At 37.3% G+C, this 24,807-nt stretch overlaps 2 protein-coding genes across 2 annotated transcripts; one reads left to right on the forward strand and one right to left on the reverse strand.

Annotated features, from left to right (window-relative positions):
• Positions 1 to 1,662: 1,662 nt before the first annotated feature.
• On the forward strand, positions 1,663 to 17,246 carry LOC115963196 (UPF0426 protein At1g28150, chloroplastic-like). The gene is made up of 3 exons (XM_031082123.1): positions 1,663 to 1,784; positions 1,863 to 2,030; positions 16,940 to 17,246. Exons 1-3 carry the CDS (start codon positions 1,734 to 1,736, stop codon positions 17,120 to 17,122), a joined length of 402 nt encoding a protein of 133 aa, XP_030937983.1. The 5' UTR covers positions 1,663 to 1,733; the 3' UTR covers positions 17,123 to 17,246.
• A 2,843-nt stretch (positions 17,247 to 20,089) lies between these two features.
• On the reverse strand, positions 20,090 to 20,889 carry LOC115963074 (uncharacterized protein YwbO-like). The gene is made up of 4 exons (XM_031081964.1): positions 20,713 to 20,889; positions 20,492 to 20,593; positions 20,331 to 20,374; positions 20,090 to 20,219 (listed from the first exon to the last, which is right to left on the reverse strand). Exons 1-4 carry the CDS (start codon positions 20,860 to 20,862, stop codon positions 20,090 to 20,092), a joined length of 426 nt encoding a protein of 141 aa, XP_030937824.1. The 5' UTR covers positions 20,863 to 20,889.
• Positions 20,890 to 24,807: the final 3,918 nt, after the last annotated feature.

Genomic DNA, 24,807 nt, shown 5'->3' on the forward strand with positions numbered 1-24,807 from the left:
GTATCAGTGAGTGTAGGTCTGCGATGTATCGGCGAGTGTGGTGTATCGGTGAGTGTGGATCTGGGTTGATTTCATGGGTTTGGGCAATGGTGGTTTGGCAAGTGTGGCTGATTTTGGGATTTGATTTTGGTGGATGTGATCTAATTTTGGTGGGTTTTGTGGTTGGGGTTGAGATCGGGGTGGGTGGGTGGTGGGTTTTGTGGTTGCTATTGTGGCTGTTGGTATTAGGGTGAGGCTAGGCTGCAATGGTGGGGTTCGGATTTGCATCTGGGTTGTTTTTGTGGTTGATGGTGGTATGAGGATGTGGGTTTGGTTGGTGATGAGGTTGTGGGTTTGAGTTTGTGATTTTGGTGGTTGTCGACTGGTGGTTTTTATTTTTTATTAATTATTATTATTATTATTATTTTTTATGGTGGTGGTGGCTGGCAGTGGCTAGCCATGGATGTGGCTATGACTGGGGTTGCTTGGATTGAGAAGAAAGTGGTGGGTTTTATCAGAGAAAGAGATAGACACAGTAGTAAAATAAAAATAATATTATTTAAATGAAATTGAAAAAAAAAAAAAAAAAGAATGTTAAATGTTGTGTGTATTGTAAAGTGGTATGTTAAAATTGATAAAGTAGGATTTTAAGATAGTAAATGCTAAAATTTTTAGAATGTTTGATGGGAATGCTCATGGCCCATTTATTACCGTTGTTTAAACAATAATTTTCAGTATTTAAATAATATTACACGTAAAGTGGTGGGTTTTATAAGAGAAAGGGAGAGACACAGTAGTAAAATAAAAATAATATTATTTAAATGAAATTGTAATAATAAAAAAAAAAAAGAATGTTAAATGTTGGGTATATTGTAAAGTGGTATGTTAAAATTGATAAAGTAGATTTTAAGACAGTAAATGCTAAATTTTTTAGAATGTTTGATGGGAATGCTCATGGGCCCATTTGTTACTGTTGTTTAAACAATAATTTCCAGTGTTTAAACAATATTACACGTATTTTCACATATTTTTTTACCCATATGTATATTCAAAAAATACGAACAACATTACTAAAAGTCCCTTACCAATTGCCCTATATGTTTTAAAATGTTAAATTTCATTCATAAAAAATGTAGAAAACAAAGAGGGGAATTCTAGCATTTTACCCTTATTTTTTTTTTTTTTAAATTTAGCAATATGTCTCTGTTTTGAAACTATTTAGGTTCATGCTCCTGTTTTGAAATTAATGAAAAACTTGATTGCTTTAAAATTGAGTTATGCCTGATCAAACTTAAAAAAAAAAAAATTTGCATGGAACTCGAGTTCATGGAGCTCGAGTTCCATACCTATAGCTGCATTCAGAGAGATTTATAGTGGCATTTTAAATGGAACTTGAGCTCCCTAAACTTGAGTTCTGTGCAATTTTTATTTTTATTTTTTATTTAGTTTGATCTATAGTTGCGTTTGTGGAGACCTATAGTAGCGTTTTAAATGGAACTCGAGTTCCATACTTTTTTTTTTTTTTAATAAGTTTGATTGGGCATAACTCGATTTTAAAGCAATCGAGTTTTAAAATAGAGAAATAAACCTAAATAATTTCAAAATAGAGACATTTTGCTAAAAAAAAAAAAGGGGTAAAATGCTAGTATTCCCAAACAAAGGGATGAAAGAAATAAATAAAGGGGGAGGCAGACCCAAGAAATTTGGGAGCTTAGTTTGTGGTGGAAAGGAAGAGAAACCCAAGAAAAGAAAAGATGTCAGTGGTATCACTCCTCAATTCTTGCTCCTCAACAACATGTGCACTGGTGCGTGACCTTACCTCTCCTCCTTAATCACTCTCCTCTCATCAAATCATTTTTATTCGAAACTTTTAATAATGGCAGTGGAAATTGAAGAACCCATTAACATCATGGAAAGAGCTGAGACCCAGCAGCAGGAACGGTGTTCGATTGGGTAATTATCATTCTACGAATTGGATTAACAAAAATGGATTTAAAGTGAAAGCTTTCTTCAATCCCACCGATGATCCCATTATCAAACAAGCTCTTAAGGTTAGCTTCTTCTCGCCTCTCCTCTCCTACTACTCTTTTATTGTATTGTAAAACACAAAACACAACCTCGTACAACAGAAATCAATGCTTGTTCTTTTATGTGATTGGAACTTATTGGAAATTTTTCTTTCAAGAGCCAAAGTAATCACAATAGAGCACTTTATTTCTTGATTTTCTTTTTGGGTATTGGAGAATTTTTTTTTTTAGATTGCTTGCATGTGAACAAGACTTTCAAGTAAATTTATGTGCAGTTACTTAGGTGTTGTGTTATGTTGTGTTGTACCTTAAGCTCCCCAATTAAAGTCAAACGCATGGGCTGCATTTAATTTAGTTGTCTGTGGCAAAGATATCTATATCGGTACTGCATTGATGCAGCCACTGAATTTAAGTGGGAACCTAACGTATAGTACCTATGTAACTCTACCTAAGTTTTACCCTTGTAAGTATGTATTTTCTGCTTGGACATCTCTCTCTCTCTCTCTCTCAGACACACACAGTCAACATTAGATGATACTGACCAAGACCGACACTTGATGTTGCTCAATGGCAAGTGACTTGTGATCATTTGTGTTTACTCTTTTTTGGGTTTCTTGGGTTATGCCAAAGATAGTGATTGAAATGTTGGAGCCAAGAGCCTTGTAGTTCAACTGGTTACTACCTTGTGGTGTTTCCAACGGAGACATCCAGGTTTCAAATTCCTTCTTCCCCAATTATCGAATTATTTAAATAGTGATTCAAATGTTGGAATGTTGTCAAAGAAATGTTTCTCATCATAGGAAGTTGATTTGGAAGACTATTTCCCTTGAGTGTATTGTGGACCGTTTGGTGAGAGAGAAATAGTAGAACACTTGATGTTGTCTAACGGCATATTCACGTACTCAATCAATTGTTGTTGCATTCTTGTTTATGTGAGTGGATAGCTGTTACTAGGCAGCATCCCTTTGTTCACTTTTTAAAGACCTTTTTAGAGCTTCTGGGCTTGAGGATGTAATTCTTTCTGAATAGGTCAGTTCACATATTGTAATTTGATTTGTTTACTCCCTTTGAGTAAATTTATTTATCAAAAAAAAGGACTTGATCCCTAGAGTTTACACTTTTTTTTTTTTTTTTTTGTGGTTAATTATGCACACACCTGATGGGTCTTGAAGACATGACCTCAACCTACACCTTACACTTATAAAGGAAGGAGGCACCAATTGAGTTAGAGCTCTTTGGCTTTAACAGTATTGCTTGAAAACTCAATATTTAAGTTTCCAAACTAGTTTTAATCAAGATCGTTGGACAGAAAATCTTAATTTGGATGTTATGTTTTACAAAGAACTTATTTCAACTTTGGCGTAATATGTTGTTTCCTGGACAATTTATTTTTATAACTTTTCTGCCTCTTTATCACTAACAATTGTTTATAATTTAGCTCCATTTCAGAAAGCTTTTTTACTACATGTTTATATACATAAAGGGATGTTAAAATTTTAAACCAATGAGCAGGTGATCTTTTGATTAGACTAGTGTTTTTTAGGTTGCAGTTTTTAACTACTGAATTGCAATTTAATAGTGTAAAAATATCTTCTGCTTATTGGTGGCTACTGTCATGCAGGAAAGCTGTCTTAATGCTTAATAATAATTATTATTATTAGTTTTTTTTTATTAGTAAAGAAAATTTTATTCAAAGACATAATAATGAGTCACCCAAGTATACAGGAAGTATACAGCAGGGGACCAAAATAATTAAATACATAAATTACAAGCATTCATCAAACCATAGACCGAAAAAATAGAATGACTTCCTATGATAGACATCCAATCTGATAAAGTTTTAAATCAACTATAGTCTTTTTAGAATCTTCAAAATACTGGTTGTTTCTCTCCTGCCAAATGCACCACATCAAATAATGAGGGACAACCATCCAAATAACACCATTATGATGATGACCAAAATTTTCTTGCCAACATGCAAGGAGCTCAACCACAGACTTTGGCATCACCCAATGGATATCAAACAAGGTGAACACCATAGACCACAACTCATAAACAATAGAACAATGTAGTAAAAGATAGTCTACCGATTCTCCATTACTTTTGCACATATAACACCAATCTAGAATTAACACCTTCTTCTTATGTAAATTATCAATAGTCAAGATAGTTCATAAAGCTGCAATCCAAACAAAAAATGCAACTCTGGAAGGAACCTTCTGCTTCCAAATACTTCTCCAAGGGAAGGACTGAGTACATACACCCAACAAAGCCTGATAGTAACTGCTTACCTCAAAGCCCTTGCTCTTAGCAGGTGTCCAACACATCTTATCCTCACCAATACCTCTCAATGAGACTCCATATATAACATCCTAAAAAACAGACAAAGAAATTGATTCCCTATCATGAATTTCTCGCAAGAATTTCAAATCCCAAAAAAGAACCCCATTAGGAAACTGCATGAGATTAGCCACATAAGCCTCCTCTAAATAAATCTAGAAAACACGTACTCAAAGGATTATCCCCACACCAGACATCATGCCAAAATTTCACTCTAGTCCCATCTCCAATCTGAAATTGAATGTAGAGAGAAAAAGTAGACTAACCACTACTAATAGTTTTCCATAAGCTCACCCCATAGGATCTTGGAACAGAATTAGAGCACCAATCTCCCTCCTCAACTTCATTTTTAATCCTTATAACCCTTCTCTATAACACTTCTCTCTCATAGCCAAATTCTCCACAAGCATTTTCCCAATAGGGCTCTATTAAAGTATCTCAAATTTAGAATTACTTAATGCCTAATATATGGTGTTGTCTAGAAGAATTTTCCTGGGAAGGGGAAGGGGGCTTTGAACAATTGATGAATATTTTGTTCTTGTCTCTTTGCTAAGCATCTATAATGAGCTTATTTAATGTATAAAAGAAAAAAAAAAAAAAATCTTGGAATGATAACTTCTGTGATCATATTTATAGTAGAATACCTTTTCCTTATTTCTTTAGAAACACCCCCCCTCCCTCCAAAAAAAAAAAAAAAAATGCTACGTGCTTCAAATTCTATTGCTGTCCTAATTTACCCCCCTCTTTCTCTATTGATACGCATCTAAATGTAGTTTTGATGAAAATAAAGGGTATGAAACAAATAATTGGCAAATTATTATCCTTCATTTGTTGAATGCGGACAAGTTTATTTCTATCATTCTGACTTGTGACTCAGTTCTTTTTTATTTGATAGGTAATACGAGAACTATTATTGATGAGAAAAAATGAAAAGTACAAGTTGTTCATGATGATGAACAACAAGAAATAGATAAAAAAAACAACAAAACAAAAGAGAGGGAGATCAGAAAGATAATTTAAGGGAAAATATAAACTTTGAAAGAGGCGAAGAAACAGTAAAGCCCCAACAATGAGACCACTCAAAAAGATTGCATTGGCATAAAACCTTTAACTCATCCAACGTCTTCTCCCTGTTCTCAAAGGAGCGACGATTTCGTTCTAACTAGACTATCTACATTAAGCACCCTGGAATCAAATTCCAAATATTCGAGTTATGCTTCCCAAGCCACTGATACCAACAAGATAAAAATCCCACCACCGATCCTGGCATAACCCAATGAATACCAAAAGCCTGAAGTATGAAGGTCCATAAGGTATGTGTAATAGAACAATGAAGTAGAAGATGGTCTACCTACTCCCCATCACAACAACACATACAACACCTATTTACCAAAGGGCGACCCCTAAGCATGTGATTATCCAACGTGAAAATCTGATGGTGAGTAGCTGTCCACAAGAAGAAAGCCACTCGCTTAGGAATCTTTGGTTTCCAAACACCCTTCCAAGGGAACAAAAAATTCAGAGTACCTTGAATTGCTAGGTAATAAGATCGGGTGTCAAATTTACCATCACCTTTGAGCCGCCAACAAAGGGTATCCCTCCTATCACCTCGAGGAATACGAGGTTGGATAAACTAAAGTAGAGAATAAGATGCAGCTAGTTCCCAATCTTCAAAAGCTCTATAAAACCTTAAATCCCACACTCTAGAAGTACCTCCTTCTGGAATCCACAAAACCTTAGAGATGCAAGCCTCTATGGCAGCTGAACACACATAAAGCTCAGGATAGAGATCTTTTAGGGTGTTGTCCGGTCCCCAATCCACCTATCATGCCAGAAGCGGATACAGGTGCCTTCACCTGCTACAAAAGACAGATGCTTTGAGAAACTCTCCCACCCTTCATGAATGCTTCTCCAAAGGCCATATCCATGAGTCCTCCTACACACTTTCGTACACCACCCCCCTTGACCCTAACCATATTTTGTGGAGATAACTCTCTGCCAAAGATAGGTAACTTCATGCCCATAATGCCACAACCATTTCCCTAATAAAACTTGATCAAACAATGCAACACTTCTTATCCCCAAACCACCCAATTCAACAGGTAAGCACACCTTTTCCCAAGCCACCAAAGGATATTTGAAACTCCCCTTAAAAGACCCCCAAAGAAAATTCCTTTGAATACTTTCCATTCTAGCAGCCACAGCTTTAAGAATAGTGAAGAGAGATAAAAAGTACGTTGGAAAACTTGAGAGAGTACTCCTTAGTAATGTGAGTCTACCACCACCCTTAGATAAATAGAGACGCTTCCACACTGATAGTTTCTTCTCCATCTTCTCCAAAATAGGATTCCAAATCGAAACCGTCTTAAAGGAAGTTCCCAACGGCATCCCCAAATATTCCATAGGCAAACTCCCCACTCTACAATGAAGAATGCTAGCCAATGCAGCTAGATTATTTACCTCCACAATAGGGAAAATCTCACTTTTCCCAACATTAACCTTCAAACCTGTAAAAGCCTGAAAGCAAGACAACGCCAACCTTATGGACAGCAACTGCTCCCTAAAGGCATCACAAAATAAGATAGTGTCGTCTGCAAACAACAAATGAGAAATCTGCACACCAACAAAATTCACTGCTCCCACATGAAAACCCCGAATAAGGTTATTCTCCTCTGTCTTCAAAATTCTACTTAAAACCTCCATTATCAAGAGACAAAAGTAGGGATAAAGGGTCTTCTTGTCTCAACCCACGAGAGCTTTCAAAAAAACCTTCAGGGGATCCATTAATCAGGACTAAAAATCAGACAGAAGTAACACAAGCCTTAATCCACCCCTTCCATTTCAGCCCAAAACCCATCCAGTCCAACAGATAAAACAAGGCCTTCCAGTTAACATGGTCATATGCTTTTTCAATATCAAGCTTGCAAACTACACCCGGTAGCCGGCTCTTCAACCTACTATCCAGACACTCATTTGCAATGAGCATTGAATCTAGAATCTGCCTTCCACCAACAAACGAATTTTGAGTCTCAGAGATGAGATTATCCAAAACCGGCCTCAACCTGTTAGCCAACACCTTGGACAACAACTTGTACACATTGCCCACCAAATTGATAGGGCAAAAGTCCTTAATGTTAACAGCATTACATTGACTCCATCACCCGAGTTCCTTCTGTAGAGTTCTGAACCAGCACCAACTCTCTGAGATCATTGGGTTCCCCCCGAGACAAAGGGTCACACTCCAACGCACAAAAATCTCTCTCCACGACCACAGCTATGGTCAAAGACTTCACTGGTCTCCCATGGTAGGAGATGAAGTCTAGAATCTGTCTGAAATTCCCCAATAGAATCCACTGACCTTTGTAGTGTCGTATCATCATGGTGATTACTCCTCTGTACTTCTCCATGAACTTCCCCTTCCACAAACTCATCTTCAACCCCATTTCCCAGGTCAAAGAGAGGAGAAAACCGATTTTGAACCACCCAAGGATTCCAACCAAGGATCGGCGACTCTACATTCCAACACGAAGCCTCAATTGCCGCTTTTGCCGAGCTAACCACCCTATCACTGGTGAACCCAAGGTCTTGATTGCCTAGCCCATGAGTTACCTCGGCATTGGAGACTGAGCCCATAGTAGAAACAGCCTTATCGATGTCGAGAACCACCGCGGCAGAGCTCCTTCTTGACGTCGAGGCTTTTCCGGTCTCCGGATCTGCTAAGGCTCTCGTCGGGATGGAGGTGAGAAGCTTTGAAGCTTGATCGGAGTTGGATATTAGCAACAAAACTGCCATCGAAACCTCAGGCATCACCATTGACTCCATCAGTGGCTTAGAGCTCTCGCCCATCACACTCTCATTTTGAAAACAAAGCACACTCACGCCCAAGTCAAGAGGATAAGAGACCTCCCTTGGGCCTTACCTCTCGGGTCAGCTACATGGGCTTTATCACGCCTAGATACAATTTTTAACAAACTAGGCCCACTATTATTAGGCAAATTCTCAATTCTGTTCTTATTGCTAATGAATGTCTTGATAGTAGATTGAAGTCTGGTCAGCCAGGGTTGTTATGCAAACTAGACATTGAGAAAGCCTTCGATCATGTGAATTGGGGTTTTCTTACTCTCTTGCTTGAGCGTTGTGGTTTTCCTGATAAGTGGAGGCGATGGATCTCTTTTTGTTTATCTACTGTTTGTTTTTCTATCCTTATTAATGGTACTCCCCATGGGTTCTTTGGAAGTTCTAGGGGGTTGTGGCAAGGTGATCCTTTGTCCCCCTTATCATTTGTTCTGGTTATGGAGGCAGTCAGTAGAATGTTGGATAAGGCTGTCCATGAAGGTCGTTTGTCAGGTTTTAATGCAGGTGCTTCTGCTGGTAGATCTTTGATGGTTTCTCATCTCCTTTTCGCTGATGATACTCTAATTTTTTGTGATACTAATATTGATCAAATGCTGATTCTCCGTATGGTGCTCATTTGGTTTGAGGCTGTGTCTGGTCTGAAGGTCAATTTGGGTAAGTTTGAGCTGGTGGCTGTGGGGGCTGTTCATAACATGGATCTTTTGGTGGCTATCTTAGGCTGCAAACAAGGGTCTCTCCCAATGAAATATTTGGGTCTTCCTTTGAGGGCAAAATTTAAAGACAAGTCTATTTGGAATCCAATTCTTGAGAAGATGGAAAGAAAATTAGCAGGCTGGAAAAAATTATATTTATCCAAGGGAGGTAGAGTCACTTTAATTAAAAGCACTCTCTCTAACCTTCCTACTTATTTTCTCTCTTTATTCCCTATTCCTGCCTCTGTGGCCAACCGTATTGCTAGACTTCAGCGGGACTTTCTGTGGGGTGGCCTAGGAGATGAGCCCAAATTTCATCTGGTTGATTGGTCTACGGTATGTACCCCGCTTTCTTCAGGTGGTTTAGGGATTAGGAACCTGAGAACTTTCAATATAGCTCTTTTAGGGAAATGGCTTTGGAGATTTGGGCAAGAAAGGGATGCTCTTTGGCGTCAAGTGATAGAGGTAAAGTATGGTTGTGATTGGGGTGATTGGTGTTCTAGCTCTTCCTCTGGTCCTTATGGTGTCAGTTTGTGGAAAAATATTAGCAGGGGGTGGCTCTCTTTATCTCGGTTTATTATGTATGATATTGGAGATGGTTCAAAATTGCAGTTTTGGCTAGATTGTTGGTGTGGGACTTCTTCTCTCGCAGTCCGCTATCCCGAATTATATAGGATTAGCTGTAGCAAAGAGGCAAGTATGGCGGATCTAATGAGGTTCTCCAATGGAGTCCTCCATTGGGAGATTCAGTTTTGTAGGGAGGTGCATAATCGTGAATTGGAAGCTTTTAGGAGCTTCATCAATTCCATTTATAGCCCTCCTGTAAGGGGAATCGAGAAGGATAAGAGATATTGGCTGCCTTGTAAGAGTAAGGGGTTCACGGTTAGTGCATGCTACCATCTTCTTGTTGGCCATAGTGAGCAATTTTTCCCTTGGAAAAGCATTTGGAAGCAGAAGATCCCCTCTAGAGTGGCTTTTTTTGTTTGGACCACAGCCTTGGGGAAATGTTTGACTATTGACAATCTAAGGAAAAGAAAGGTTTGCATTTTGGATTGGTGTTATATGTGCAAGTGTAATAGTGAAAGTGTTGACCATCTTTTTCTTCATTGCCCGGTTGCTTCGGAGTTATGGGATATGGTTTTTGGTTTATTTGGAGTGTGTTGGGTCATGCCTTTGTCTGTTGTTGGGGTCCTTGCTTGCTGGCAAGGTCGCTTTGGTCGCCACCGCAATGGAATTATTTGGAAGGTCGTTCCTCTTTGTTTGATGTGGTGTATTTGGAAGGAGAGGAATAGTAGATGCTTTGAAGACATTGAGTGTGCTATGCCTGACCTCAAGCTTCTTTTCATCCGAACCTTACTTGAATGGTTCTCTGTGTGGAGAAACCATCCTTTTTCTATTTTGGATTTACTTGACTTTTGTAATTTTCGTTCTTGACTTGTTCACCCCTATATACTCCCTGTGTGCTTGGGTGTCTTTATTTTTATTATCAATGAATTCTTATTACTTATCAAAAAAAAAAAAACCTATTATTGGACTTGTGATGAGTATTTGGGTTCATCCAAGTTGCCACACGTTTTCCCCCAGCTAATTTAGACACCCTTAGTGCCAATTTAGCAGAAGTCAACTCAAACTTAAACTTACGTGTGGGTTTGCCATTTATAGAAGAAACAGCAACCATAGTATCACCCTTCAGCACGTTATGTCCTGAATTAGCTCTAGAAAATTCAAAATTCCTAAACTTCCGCTGATTACTGATTTTGACAGATTTTTTCCCAACTTGTCCACCACCATCCAACGGACCAGCAGCAGCAGCTTCATCAGAGGTCCTCCCTTTCACCCAAACGGTGTTTGAACCTGCTAGGAAACTATCTAAATCTTTAGTAAACAAGCGCCAGCCAGACCGGTTTGAGCTCGTAGGTACCATAACCCAACCACGACGAGCTCCACCATAATACGTAGCTATCTCCACAAAAATACCCGCCTTATTCGACCTTCCCTAGAATTTGAAAAACTAATTATTAACTCTATATCTTTTGCACAAGAAATCCTTTTTTGGAACCCAATCACGAATATTGGCAAAACATGAGAGAATCCATTCCAAACCCTTACGACCCATCCATGCGGAACTTTTAATATTCCAACGACATTCGTGAATAGCCTAAGAATCAGCCCGCCATCAAACGAGAAAGAAAAGGTTTTGTAGTCTACGCAAAAAGAACCATTACTGCCCTCTCTGCCCTGAGGAGAAGGTTTAAGGGCTGTAATAGGGGGAGGCAATTTTTTAGTAAGAGGTGTGGGTGATGTTGTAGTGGTTTGTCTAGGCCATAACGGTAGTTGTAAAGGCAGGTCTGATGGAGGTGGGGTGTTCAGAGTAGAAGAATGAGGTGGACAAAAAGAATGAAAAGGAAAAAACCAAAAGATGAGGGGAATGGGAACGGAGATGGAAAGAAACCAGGGAATGGAGGAGGTGGCTGGTTGAAAGGCAGTGGAAGAGAGTGGAGCAGAGGAGGGAAAGGTGTTGGCTGTGTGGTAGGGTAGGGAGGGGTGTTGCTGTCACCATGTTTTGCCTCAGGTGAACTTGTGTCTCAGTTCTGGATTCACTAAAAACTGTAATTAATTGTATCTATTGATTTCACACCTAGTGTCGCCACATGTCACTGCTCTCTAGTTGGTAATCAAGATGAAAAAAAAAAGGTTCATTTGGATGAGAAAAAAAGTAAGTTAACATTTGGAATTGATTGCATAAGCTTTTTTACTGTTTATAAAAAGTGTATTTCTTAAAAAGAAAAAAAAAAAAAAAAGTGTCTTTCTTGCTTTACTTGAAGCCAACTATTTAGAAACAACATTGGAGACTTGTTTATTTTAGCTTAGACATTGTACACTTCCAAAGTAAAAACCAAAAACTCGGACGCATTAATATTAGTCCCTCATTTTCAAGTTTCACATCTATTTTGCATTTCTACAACCATAGTGACTTTATTACTGCCATTATCACTACCACCACCACTGCTGCCCCAAACATTATCCCATGGCCATCACTGATAACACCAAATTCATGGCCACATCTGTCACCATCCAGCATGGCGTTGACATTACCATTTGCTCCACCAACCATAACCACCCCAATCATAAACTTGCCAATGCCTCAATCTAAACTGAATGTTTTGTCAGCATGTTACAGATGTGTTTTTCCTTTAAAATTAATTATAAAATAGAACTATGGAATTATTTTTTCTGTTTATATAAGAAACACTAAGAAATGAATCCAAAAGATAAACTCAACTAAGGCCCGGGCCAATGGGTGGTAATGCCCAGGTAGAAGACGCCAACTCAGGTCATCCACTTCTACCCATTTTTCTTTCATAGAAAAACGAAGAAGATAAACTCAACTACTCAGAGATTCGTATTACTGCAATATCTGATAGGAAGCAGTAATTAGAGCACACTTTCACAAACAAATTACAATGTATTCAATTTAACTATCTTTTCTCTTCTATGCTCAGATGCATTTCATGTTCATTTTGTTTTAAAAAATGAAATTTCTTTACTTATAAAAAAATTCATGGATTTAAGATTATTATTAGTCTAGGAGCTAATATACTGTATATCATAAAATTCCATTTTCTTGTTGATTTGTGATGGCAAAGCCAGTGATGCTGTTTTTGTCTTTGTTGCTTGATTATTTGGGTCCTTGAGAGGCATTAGGTAATTCTTAAGGCCAGCAGTCTTACGTCCACACTGTCACTTCATGGCTCCATTGCAACTTTATACTGGACTTGGAATGCAGAATGGGATGAATGGGTACTGTCAAAAGTGAACCAGTTATTCACTAGGGCACTTGGGCAAGGCAATGCTCTTAATAACACATTAAGAGCATTATCTTGTGCAAAATTTTTTGTCTATTTTAGGATAAGAACCTACTCACTTTTCAAAACATCCAACATCAGACTATCTATATTATACACTGCATTTCATTAAAATATCAAATTTCTTGATTTTTAATTGTTTCTCTTTCTTCACATACACCATACACTCTTCCTTCATCATCGGGATACGTTATACATAAAGAAAGAATAAAATATTAAATGCAAAATGAATAGTTTTAGTGTAAATTTACATGTAGCAAACTTGTAAACACAACTATATACTCATTGAGTGAGTCATTTTTAGGAAAAAATGGGTAAATTTTACACATTTTTCTATTATACATGTGAGTGCTGTGCTTTAAAACTCTTTAGGTTAGGCAACTTTCCTGAGGTAGTTGCTTTTTGCCCCTTGGCTGAGGTGACAGTGGCAAATGTGAAAGAACCAGTGCCTCATTGAACTAATAGGTCTATTCATTGAATTACCTAATGACTCACAATTTAGGCCATAATTCAGATAGGGGGCATCTTTGTCCAATGATATTCTACCATCCTGGTACTAACCTTGTATAAATGAAATATGTAAATAGGAAGTATTATTATAAAACTAAAATAAAAGAAAGCTGCAAATATAAAGCTTGTAAGTTAATAATAATCATGAATTTTGGTCTCTCTCTCTCTCTATAAGCGCATTTCTATCTTTCTTCTTTCTTTTTTGTATATTCTCCTCGTCCTTATCCTATTCTTTTTTTCTTAATTGCCCCCAAACCTATTATTTTTTAAAATAAGATCCTTACAGTTTCTTTTTGTCTCCATTATTTATTATGATGACAATGATGAGGTGATGATGATGTTAAATATGCTTATAAACTCATTAGACGTGGAATACCACATATTCACTATGTATTTTTTTGACTAATTTGTATCAGAGCCTCACGTTATGCGGGCAAGAGCCTTTAGAGCATTTAGTGTATTGGGCCATCTAGGGTCTTGGAGTGTTGAGGGTGCATTTACATTTTGCTACCTAGGTTTGGAAGCTTAAGTTGGATGTTTTCCTTTTCTTTCTTTCTTTTTGTTTGGATTTTTCATGTAAAGCAAGATTATTTGGGAGCAAGATCAATTTTTTTTTTTTTTTTTTTAATTGGTAAGTTACATATGAACCTTGTAAAGTTGTGATTTCCAACTAGTCTTTGTTGGCTTTAATTCCATGCCAAATTTGATTGTAATTTCTTCAATCATTTTCCTATATTTATGTGGGTTTATTTGTAAGGAATGAGTGTGAGAGATTGCTGAAGAATCAAGCTTCAAAAGATGAGTCAGTGCAATTCGCAACTAGCTCACGAGAAGCTCGCAAAAAAGCAACCCGCAAAAGGGTCACATGTGAAGCATATGACTAGAAGCTGAAGAGCTATTGCCAGCCTGTCATTTTGCGAGTACTTCGCGAGAAAGACCATCTCGCGAGATACCCACGAAACATTCTGTTTAGTTAAAAGTTAAGTTGCTTTACCAAATTCTTTAGCCACACTATATATGCCTCCATTACCCACGAATTGTAAGAAGTGCTTTTCAGGAAGAAAACTCTTGCAAATACACTTAAGAGTTAGAGATTGTTTTACTTACAATCCTCTACACATTTCCTCTTTGTTATCTTGTGTTTGCATTTCTATTTCCTACTCTTTAAGCTTTACTTTTAAATGCTCAAAAATGTGTGAAAACACACGAGCTATTTAGACCCTCAAATTAAAGTTACGGCTTGATTGATTTTACTCTAACTTAATACTAAGTGCGGAATAGAGTAAATGCGAGCAGATAAACAAACAAGCTACTCTAACCCATAAACATTATAGCACAATAGTAAAATGAAAGGTAAAAGAGTAGGGAAGAAGAATGCAAGCACAAGATAACACGCTGATGTGTTATTGAAGAGAAAACTGAAGAATTCGGTGGAAAACCTCTTCGCCACCCTCCAAGCAGTAATCGATCCACTAGACAATCAGTTGAAATACATGGGTTAGCAAGAGACCCTCTAAGTCTAATCTACCCGAAGTACTTAAGCCCTCCAAGCTCTTACTTCAACAAGGTTTCTCGGAACCGTGTTTTGTCTAGTTCTCCGGATTCTGTAACAAGCTCCATGTTGCATCTGCCATCTTTGGCTTCTTTCAATGTTTCCCAGCAGCACTAAAACCTCATTGAACACTCTGAAAGTGTGTGGTAAATGTTTGGACTATCAACCTCTCAATGATATGGAAATGGAGAGGTAGGAGTTGAGAAAAATTCACAAGCAATTGTGTAGAGGATTGTGGGTATAACAATCTCTAACTCTCAAGGTTTGTGACTAGGGTTTTCTTTCTGAAGCACTCCTCAACTTTTGTGGGTAATGTGGGTATATATAGTATAGGTACAGAAAGTGTGTATCAGATAGCACAGTCTGGCAAAACAAAATGTTTCACGAGTGTTTCGCAGGAAGGCTTACTCGCGAGCTACTCGCGAAACACAGTTTTCTCCATTTGTCCTAACTCTTCGTATTTCAGTCATGTGCAGGGTACATGCATCATTTCGCGGGATGCTTAGTCGCGAGCTACCCACAAGAACTCTTCTGTCTTCAATTACTTGAGTCTTCACACTCTCTCTCTCTATCACACAACCCTTACAATTAAATCCCACAATAAATATAGGGTACAAAAGATTGAATAAAATTACAATAAAATTTGGCACGGAATGAAAGTCAACAAAACACATAATTGTAAATTACAACTTTACAACTTTTATTGTTCATTGTGGTTGAATATGGCCTAGAGTAGTGTTATCGGCATATTGCGCTTATTTACTCTTATTCCGTATTTTGATAAGTTAGGGTAAAAGCAATTTAGCCGTAATTTTTATTTTGGGGTCTAAACAAGCTCTAACGTTTCACACTAATTTGAGCTTTCACACCTGGTGGGTCTTGAGCCCACAACTTTACCCTACACCTAGCACTTACAAAGGGAGGAGGTACCAGTTGAACTAGAGTTCATTGGCAGCAAGATCAATGTTTTTAGTCTCTCAAATTTGCTTTATCTACTGCATATGGTTTCTGTTTGTATAACTTGTAACCATATGCACATGCACATGCACACGCACACAGTTGCAGAAACTACCACACATTGGTAAACATGTAAACATGGGTAAGGCATAGCTTTGAACGGTAAGATGGTAGAAAATATTTTGGGAACCGTTGAAGCCTTACACAAATACACGTCCCATGTACATTCCTTCTTTGACAAGTGAAGAGCTCACAGCTCAAAAATGAGATTTTGAGGAAAATATATTATTTTTCAATTTTATTGGATTGTTGTTGGATTAGTTGTTGTGTAATTGCGTATTTGAATTTGTGTTTCAGCACTATTGATGCGGGAGCATAACCAAAGTTATTTTGGAATTTGTTGTTTTAGATTTTCTTCATCTTGTAGGAAATTGGATATTTTATGTGATTGGATTAGCCTAGAATTTCATTTTATTTTTAGTTCAAATAAGGATTAGATTAGATATGAGTTAGTATTTTAGAATGTTATCATTTTAGAGTTTTATACTTTATGAACTTTTATTCCTGGAAGCTCTATAAAAAGGCTTCAAGTGGTTTATTTTATTTTAGTAGACGATTGATTAATGAAATTCAAATTAGAGATTTTCCAAATTGTTGGGTGCTGATTCCTGACACCTTAGGTGCTGATGCCCTTCTTGCTTGGTGCTGATTTCAAGTAACCTCTAGGTGCTGATTCTTAGGGATATCTTTTAATTTTCTTGTTCTTTTATTTTCTCTTGATTGTCCTGCATCAAAATTTTTTTTTCGGTCATTTAATAACACTCTTTCCCCTCAGGTATATATCACTTTGAGGGCCTCTGACTGAATGCAGTAATTAATTGTAATATTGGGTGTAAAACAAAATAGCAGCCATCTTATTGTGTGGTGTCGGAAGCAGACACTATCACTCTTATTAGATTTATATCATGTGTACGGCTTTATTGGATCATTGAACATTTGCTTATTGTATCTTTCTGGGTTATTGTCAAATGAAGTTTAAATGTATACTGTACTCCATTACCCTCTTTTTGTTTCCCCATAAAATTTATATTAATAACCATGAAATGCATTTATGTGTAAAGAGTGGAGTACGCTTTCTAATACTTCTGAAGAAATTTATAGGAGCCAGTTTCCTTCATGGGTGGGATGTTTGCCGGTCTTTTAAGGCTTGATATGAATGAAGACCCACTCAAGGAATGGGTTACACGGACTGCGGAAGCCTCCGGAATTGTAGAGGAAGAAATTGATGCTGATGCTGAGGGATCAAAAACAGACGAAGTTCCACAACAAATTGAGATTGAATGACACTTGCCGTGGTTCTGTCTGTATACTAAGACTCAAATAGTTGATTGATAATTGATGTTTAACTTGCACACAACACAATAATGATCATTCAAAATGTTCTGCTTAGATGATATGCAATCTGTAATACTCTCTGACTTTGATGTGTATCTCTCTTTTCTTGGGTTAGTTGGATATAGCACAAGAAGCCCGAAAGTATCAACACCTATTTCCAGACTTGCATGTAATTTGTGTCGATTAGCAGTTAAGCTAGGCATGATTTGGGTACCAAAATCTTGGAGCTTGACTCTCCCCTTGATCGCTCTTTTTTGTTTGTTTGTTTTTTTTTTTTTTTTTTTTTGAGAAACCAGACCCCAGGCTTGGGAATTTATTCAAAAAATAAAATCAATGAACATCACGCAATACAAAAGGAGCAATGTCAGCAGGATGGTCTCCCAACCAAACCTGCAACCCCACAACTGAACTAGCTTTCTTTGCTAAAGTATCAGCAACAGAATTACACAGACGACTAACTAAATTAAAATAAAAAAACTGGAAAGCAGAAACTTGAACTCGAATATCAACCAGAACATTCTCATAGCTGGCGAGCTCACTTGACCCATGTCGAAGAGCATCAATAACAACAGCTGAATCCCCTTCAAAAACCACTCTGCCAATCTCAAGCGCAAACTGAATAGCCCTAAGACAGGCTAACGCTTCCAGCTCAGCCACTGAACAACCAAGAGAAATGGGAACAGAGAGTGCTCCAACAGCTGCGCCACTACTGTCGTGCACAATCACACCTAAGCTAGCCAAGTTTGAAGACCGAAAGAACGCTGCATCGAAATTAACCTTAAAAATGTCAAGCGCTGGAGGACACCATCGTTGCAAGGGTGGAGGGCAGGGAAGGACCAACTCCTCTTCTTGGGAAGCCAAAAACTCCTGTAAAAAACTACTAGCGCTGCTGCAAATATGATCCACAGGGAGAGCGTTTCGCCCAAAATGCAACGCATTTCAATGATTCCAAATGCTTCACGCAGCAATGACAAAAATCTCAGCACAATACTCCTCTCAACAATGCATGAACCTGGATAGGAGCTCATGAAAACTTACAGGTTGAACCGGAACCGCTTGGTGAAACCACTCTAGAGACAACCAAACTCTCGAGATGTCCTTGCACAGCCAAAGAGCATGCACAACTTCCTCAGACCGCTCTTGACAGAGATTACACCGATCAGATGGAGCAATATGCTTTTGATGCAATTTTTCCACAGTTGGTAGAGCATCATTACAGGCCCTCCACACAAAAAGCTTGATTTTATTAGGAACCCTTAGTTGCCACAAGACCTTCCAAAATTTCCTTTGATTGTCCAAATTGGAGCTACCTGCAGTAGAAGTAGAAGTAGAAGCACCTGAAACAATCAGTTTGTAAGCAGTGGACGTCGAAAACTCAGAGGAATTCCCAAAATAATGTCAACTTCGTGAGGGAGAAAAAGCTCCTTAACCATCGATTCCTTCCATGCAAATCTGTCTTGGTCAATAAGGAAACTAACTCTTGTATCATCAGCCAACTAAGGCAAGGGCGAAATAACAGAGCAACAAGCTTGGTTTGGCAGTCAACGATCTCCTTTAATCCGCACAGATTTACCATTCCCTACACACCAAATCATCCATTGTCAAATAACATCCCTTGCACTAAGAAGGCTTTTCCATGCATAGGAACCTACAATAGACTCCCTAGCTTCAAGAATAGAATAATCCGGAAAAAACCTCGCCTTAAAAACACGATGACAAAGCGAATTAGGATTATTTATCAACTGCCAAACTTGCTTAGCCAATAAAGCATCATTAAACTTCTCAATTTCTTTGAAGCACATTCCTCCAACCTCCTTAGCTTCGCAAAGCCTATCCCATTTAACCCAATGGGTCTCCCTAGAGCCACTGCGATTTCCCCACCAAAATTTTTGTATCATGACTTCCAATTCCTTTATGAGGGGGCGGACTATAGCACGCGATTGAGAGAGAATGAGCAGCGATCAGTCTGACAATCTGTATGAATTTCAAGCAATATATTTATTCAGCAATCTAGCCATAGGAATCCAATTTTCAGCCAACATTCAAGAAAAATTAATAGAAGAAACCATTATGTTCAAAACTCTAATCATTAAAAAATCAAACCTACTTATCAATATCCCTTAAACTTTCAAATTGATAACCTTAGAGACCATTATGATTCAATTAATCTCCTTTCTACTATATAAACCTATCTCACCATCAATACCAATCTCAATTTCTAACATATGAATCATAAAAAATTCAAACCCATAGCTCAATTTCCACTAAAAATATTCAAATTGATTAAAGCTTTTCTTTCATGAGACAACTGATGATAACCAAAACAACAATAAATGAAATTTTCCAGTAATTAGAATCATCAACAACAAACAGGCAAAAAACTTTCAAAGTTTCAATTTCATACTCTTATTCAAAAGAATTATAAGAATTGCAGTAGCAACATAATTGCTTTGACTCTAATTATCTCTCTGCAATAGATTCTTCCACAATCTAAGAAGCTTTAATCTATATTTTATGCAAAGAAGTGACTCTTTGCACAAACTGCTGGGGACCAGCAGTTTTAGTTGACTGCCAGTGCCATGTCAAACTAAAGTAGAATGGTCAATAATTGCAGAAATTTTGGTTCTAGAAAGCAATAAATTTCCTACAATTTTATTTTGATAAGTGAGTTAAACGTGTGGAGCTAAAGTCAAAATGAAGATCTATCTAGTTGTTTAGTCTCTAATAACTCATGATCTTTGAAAGAATTTATTTTTATTTTTTGGAGGAGGAGGGGTGCATTCTACATGTTATTCATGTTAAACAAAACATCAATCTATAAGAAAAATAATTTTAAGAATTGTTTACAGGAAAATAAAATTTATGCAAACAGCCTAAACATTTAGAAAATATAAAGATCAAACGTTACAGCCCAACTTACTTGTCACCAATAAATTTTTCCTGAGTGAAGTAGCCAAGAGAGAGCACCTCTATAAGATTATGTTGCTTATCAAGACCCTGTTGCCCAGTGAAATGCATAAGCCTGTGGCTGTCTAGAGTATTTCCCCTGTGTGCATTTAAGACAATGTTAGTGGAATCTCCAATAGATTAAGGTCGCTTCATAGCTTCCTCACCTATATAAAGTTATCCATATATTTAAAACTGTTTTTATGCTTACATGAGTCCTGAAAGGTTATATTCCAATCCATGGCCCCTAAAAACCTAAAAATTTGCAAAGCAGTCATAATTATTTATTGCATACAATGACCAGCCAAATCAAACTTAATGCAAACAAATCAATGATATGTATATAAGTGATTCAAAGAATTTTTGGAAAACCTTTGACATCCGAGCTTCTATTAATGCCTTCCTGTAATACTCTTTCCTATTGATGCCTTCTTTTGGGGCAGAAGGATTAAGTTGAAATGGATGCCATCTAATCTACAAATGTAGTTGATAAAAGATAAGAGTGGGAACACAAACATGCGTGCACACACACGCACAAACACAGAGAGAGAGAGAGAGAGAGAGAGAGAGAGAGAGAGAGAGAGAGAGCAAACCTCAAAGTCATAGTGATCCTTAGATGCAGCTATAGCTTTGTCAAGATTTTTTTTGCCCACAAAGCACCATGGACACACAGTGTCTGAACTAATATCTATTTTTATAAGCTTTTTCTGAGTGTTGTTTCCAATTGACTCGGACGCAAACATGATGCCTTTGTAGCTACAAGTTTTCTGAAATATATTGATTCAGTTTTGAATGTAGTGAAGTACAGTGGTTTTTCTTCTTCACATGTTATAACTCAAGATAACATTTTCTACCAAAGAATTATTAACTTAACAGATTACAAACACATGTACTCTTGAATCAGAACCCCTGGATCAAAATGAAGCCAGGTGCATAACCCATGACTACTTGAAAAGTTGTACTATTCAAAATTAATAAAATTTTCTGCAATGACATTTGTGGCTTCATTAGAATAATCATTATTGATCTCCATCATATGAAATAGTATCTACATAGGGACAAAGCAAAAGCATTGCCACTCAAGTAAGCAATGCCTCCCCCATGTCGCCTAGGCTGTCAATAGAAAAACCTGTCTGTCTTAGCCTGATTGTATCCATCAAGTAATACAAACCAACATGCAAAACCCAAAAATATCCCTAAAAAATCACAAACTTGGTCATCCATAAAAAATAAAAACAAATTTGGGTATCCATAAACTTGTTCATCAAAAACATGAAATTTAAACTCTAATCAACCACTAATCTATCCAAACCTACTGTATTTGAAATTTCAACTAAAAATTTTCTCAAATTTGAATCACATACACATACCAAAATTCAACAAAATCAACTGGTACATACAATTCAAAAGAAACCAATACTGAAAAAACCCATACTCACCTTCTTTTCTTTTGAAATTAAAACCAATAACCCAAATGCCTAAATTAAAGACCATCAACCCAATAAGATACTCAACCCAAAATAACAAAACTTGAATCATATTTAACACCAAATTTTCTTGTCTAAAAATACCTGCACTATAGCGGTTCTGGCAGTATATGGGTGGAGGCTAGGTTGAAGGTGGGGTGATGGTTTGACATGGTGGCAGCCCTTAGATCTCTTTCTCTCTCTGCCATTGATGGAAAAAGAACTAAACAGTTTTTGGTTTTAAGAAAGAAAGAGAGAACGGCTGAACTTGTCAAAGGAGAAGGAAAAGCAGATTAGGAACGGAAGAGAGAGCATCTGAATTTTGAATGAGTAAGGTTCGAAAGAGAGGAGTGGGGTTAAGCTAGGTTTTTTTTTTTTTTTTTTTTTAAATGAAAAGAGTTTTTAATTTTTTTTTTTATTTTTTAATATTGTGCTGATGTGGAAAATTGTGGAAACTTCAAAAGTTTCGGTTTTATATATATATATATATATATATATATATATAGAGATAAGGTATACAAAAGCCCGTCAATATGTTTGCAATAAAGTGCCTACTATCTCATTGATTAAAGGCTAGAACCAACCATTCCAAGGGTTAAGCACATTGATGTATCACTATATTTTGAATATACTGCAAGAGATGTGAGAATAAGTCAATTCTTTATATCGATCGAGATGGTAGCCAATCTTATGACCAAGGGGTTGCTTATTATATGAATCAAAAGGTCATGTGGTTGGTATATGTTATGATTGGTGGCTTGAATAAGTTTACACGTGGGTGCATAGCATGGGATTATAACCCATGATGTCTTGGCTATCTAAGACTTTGAGTCCTACTCCATTTAGGACATGTATAGCAACCCTAGCTGACCTTTATTTATGCTGATATATGTGTGTATATATATATGTTGTCACAGCCCAAACCCCAAAGGGTCCAAAGCATGAGAAAGACGTCTCAAAGTACTTGTAGATTTTTCCTTTTTGACAATCCAATCCACATAAATCATATCAAGTACCAACATCAAGAATTATCATAATAGTTCCATTGAATATACTCTCAAAGTAAGTCAGAGCTCTAAGCAATAATTACAAGGACCATTGGCCACAAAAGAATAGAGGTCTGAATAATAATTACATATCATCAGCTTGTCCCATCAGTGGGAATAAAGTCACAACCACTATATTATACAAAAGAATGAGTCAAGCCTATTCTAAGATGTACATCATCTAATATCTCTATTACAAAAGTTCAGCCTCCATCAGTAATTAGTCTAACTACTGTTAGCCACCAAAAAGTTGTCTCAAATGATTCTTGCCTACTCTGAAAAGTTTATAAAATAATGGAATGAGATTGAGCCTAATAAGTAGCATAATTAATGGGGGTGGGGGAAATTCAAGTTTCATTTTAAATAATAATAATATGCTATGACAAGAATGATTTAATAATGAAACACAAAATTTCTTAAACTAAATACCGTGAAACTATATACTATAATTTGTGAGTACCAACAATATAATTTTCAAAGCCATATATCTAACATAAGGTAAATTATCACAAAGATACCACACTACCACATAGACCGGTCAGGGGATCCACCCCATTCACAAGTGGCATGATATTGTCCTCTCTAGTATATAGACTCTTGGCCCCATGGACAGCAACCTCACCCATACCCTCAAGGTTTTTCTCTCCCCCCATGGGTAGTAGAGAGAGCTCGTCAAATAGGACCTCTTTTTCATGTGGTCTTTTGGACCCATGGACAATAGCGTCACCCACACACAATCAAGGAACCTCTTCCCCACATGGGCAGCAGGGAAGAACGCGTTATCCAAAGTGAAAGGGCACTGACTTGGATCTAATTTGGTTGTCACAAAGACTACGAAAACCAAATCAAGTGATCACCGGGAAATCACACATGGCATGGTGTTAAAACCACATAAAGCTCACAGGTTACATTAGTTTGAAACATATAGTTTATATCCAGGTAGTTTTAGAAAAACCTTAAATAATCTAACTTCTACAAAGTTTGTAAGGTTTTCAACTTCATTCTTGTCAGGAGATTTTCTATCAATTTCCCACATAACAAGACAGGCATCTTTAAATTTTCTAATATACCATAAAATCCATGATTTCCCTATGAAAGATTAAATAAAAGATGCTCATTTTTCCATATCAACAATTCATGCATTTCCCCAAATGCAATACCAATTATGATGCATTTTCATATATATGATCATATATATATATATATATATATATATGCAACAAACAATACCTTTGGATAGGACTTACATGTACAACTCTGGATGTCGCCTTTAAAAGGGCTACTAATGTTTGCAAAAACAATGCCTCTAGGTAGGACTTACATGTACAATTCTAGATGTCGCCTTTCAAAGGGCTATTGCTGTATGCAAGAAACAATGCCTCTAGGTAGGACTTACATGTACCATTCAAGGTATCGCCTTTGAGAGGGCTATTGCTGTAGGTATGCACTATCGCATTTTCATCGTAGATGGTGGTTTTGAACCAGCTTGTATGACATTCATTTGTATTGCACTATAGTTTCATGGGTTTGTCAGTAGCTTTTGAATAATGATCATCTCGCTAGAGGGAGAGAAAGTGGAGAGATCGCATGAAATAAACTGCCCCAGTTCTGGGTTTCATGTGATTCTCGACATGAGAGACACATCCTTAGTGGGACAGACCCATTCTTGTATATTGGACAAAGGAGGAAAGAACCGCGCAAAATAAACTACCTAGATTAGGGTTTTACGAGGTTTGGAGCTTGCAGACTGGCTGCCAGTGGCCTCGGCTTCGCAAGCCATGCCATAATACTAGTGACGAGTGTAGACACTCCGAACGAGATAACTTAGACACGCCATGAGGAGGTATGCAATGATCACTCCTGTTATTACCCGAGCGGGCTAGAAATCCAAGAACGGGATTCTTGAGGTAGCCTCATGAGAAATAACTTCCATTTTCCTCCAAATAGGCTGCAAAAGCTGCCACACAACTAAGAATGGGTTCTAGTGTTTTCGGTTGTAAATTTTGAATACCAGGGCTGAACCAAGTTTTGGAAAATGAGTTCAAGACATCTGTAGGTGCTAAACGAGATGCACAAAGATAAACTACCCCAATGTAGGATTTGTGTGGTCTCGGATGCACGAGAGAGAGTTTCTGATAATCTGGTTCACTATTAGGCCAATGGCTTAGCATTAGAG

The sequence above is a fragment of the Quercus lobata genome, chromosome 10, assembly GCF_001633185.2.
Source record: "Quercus lobata isolate SW786 chromosome 10, ValleyOak3.0 Primary Assembly, whole genome shotgun sequence".
NCBI lineage: Eukaryota > Viridiplantae > Streptophyta > Magnoliopsida > Fagales > Fagaceae > Quercus > Quercus lobata.

Excerpts from the sequence above, each read along its gene's own strand:
- LOC115963196 (XM_031082123.1), top strand. The coding sequence starts at position 1,734 with ATGTCAGTGGTATCACTCCTCAATTCTTGCTCCTCAACAACATGTGCA. Across the intron at positions 1,785-1,862 it reads CCTCAACAACATGTGCACTG|TGGAAATTGAAGAACCCATT; the intron begins GTGCGTGACCTT and ends TAATAATGGCAG. Across the intron at positions 2,031-16,939 it reads TTATCAAACAAGCTCTTAAG|GAGCCAGTTTCCTTCATGGG; the intron begins GTTAGCTTCTTC and ends AGAAATTTATAG.
- LOC115963074 (XM_031081964.1), bottom strand. The coding sequence starts at position 20,862 with ATGTTTGCGTCCGAGTCAATTGGAAACAACACTCAGAAAAAGCTTATA. Across the intron at positions 20,375-20,491 it reads TAGAAGCTCGGATGTCAAAG|GTTTTTAGGGGCCATGGATT; the intron begins GTTTTCCAAAAA and ends GCAAATTTTTAG. Across the intron at positions 20,220-20,330 it reads TATAACCTTTCAGGACTCAT|GGGAAATACTCTAGACAGCC; the intron begins GTAAGCATAAAA and ends AAATGCACACAG.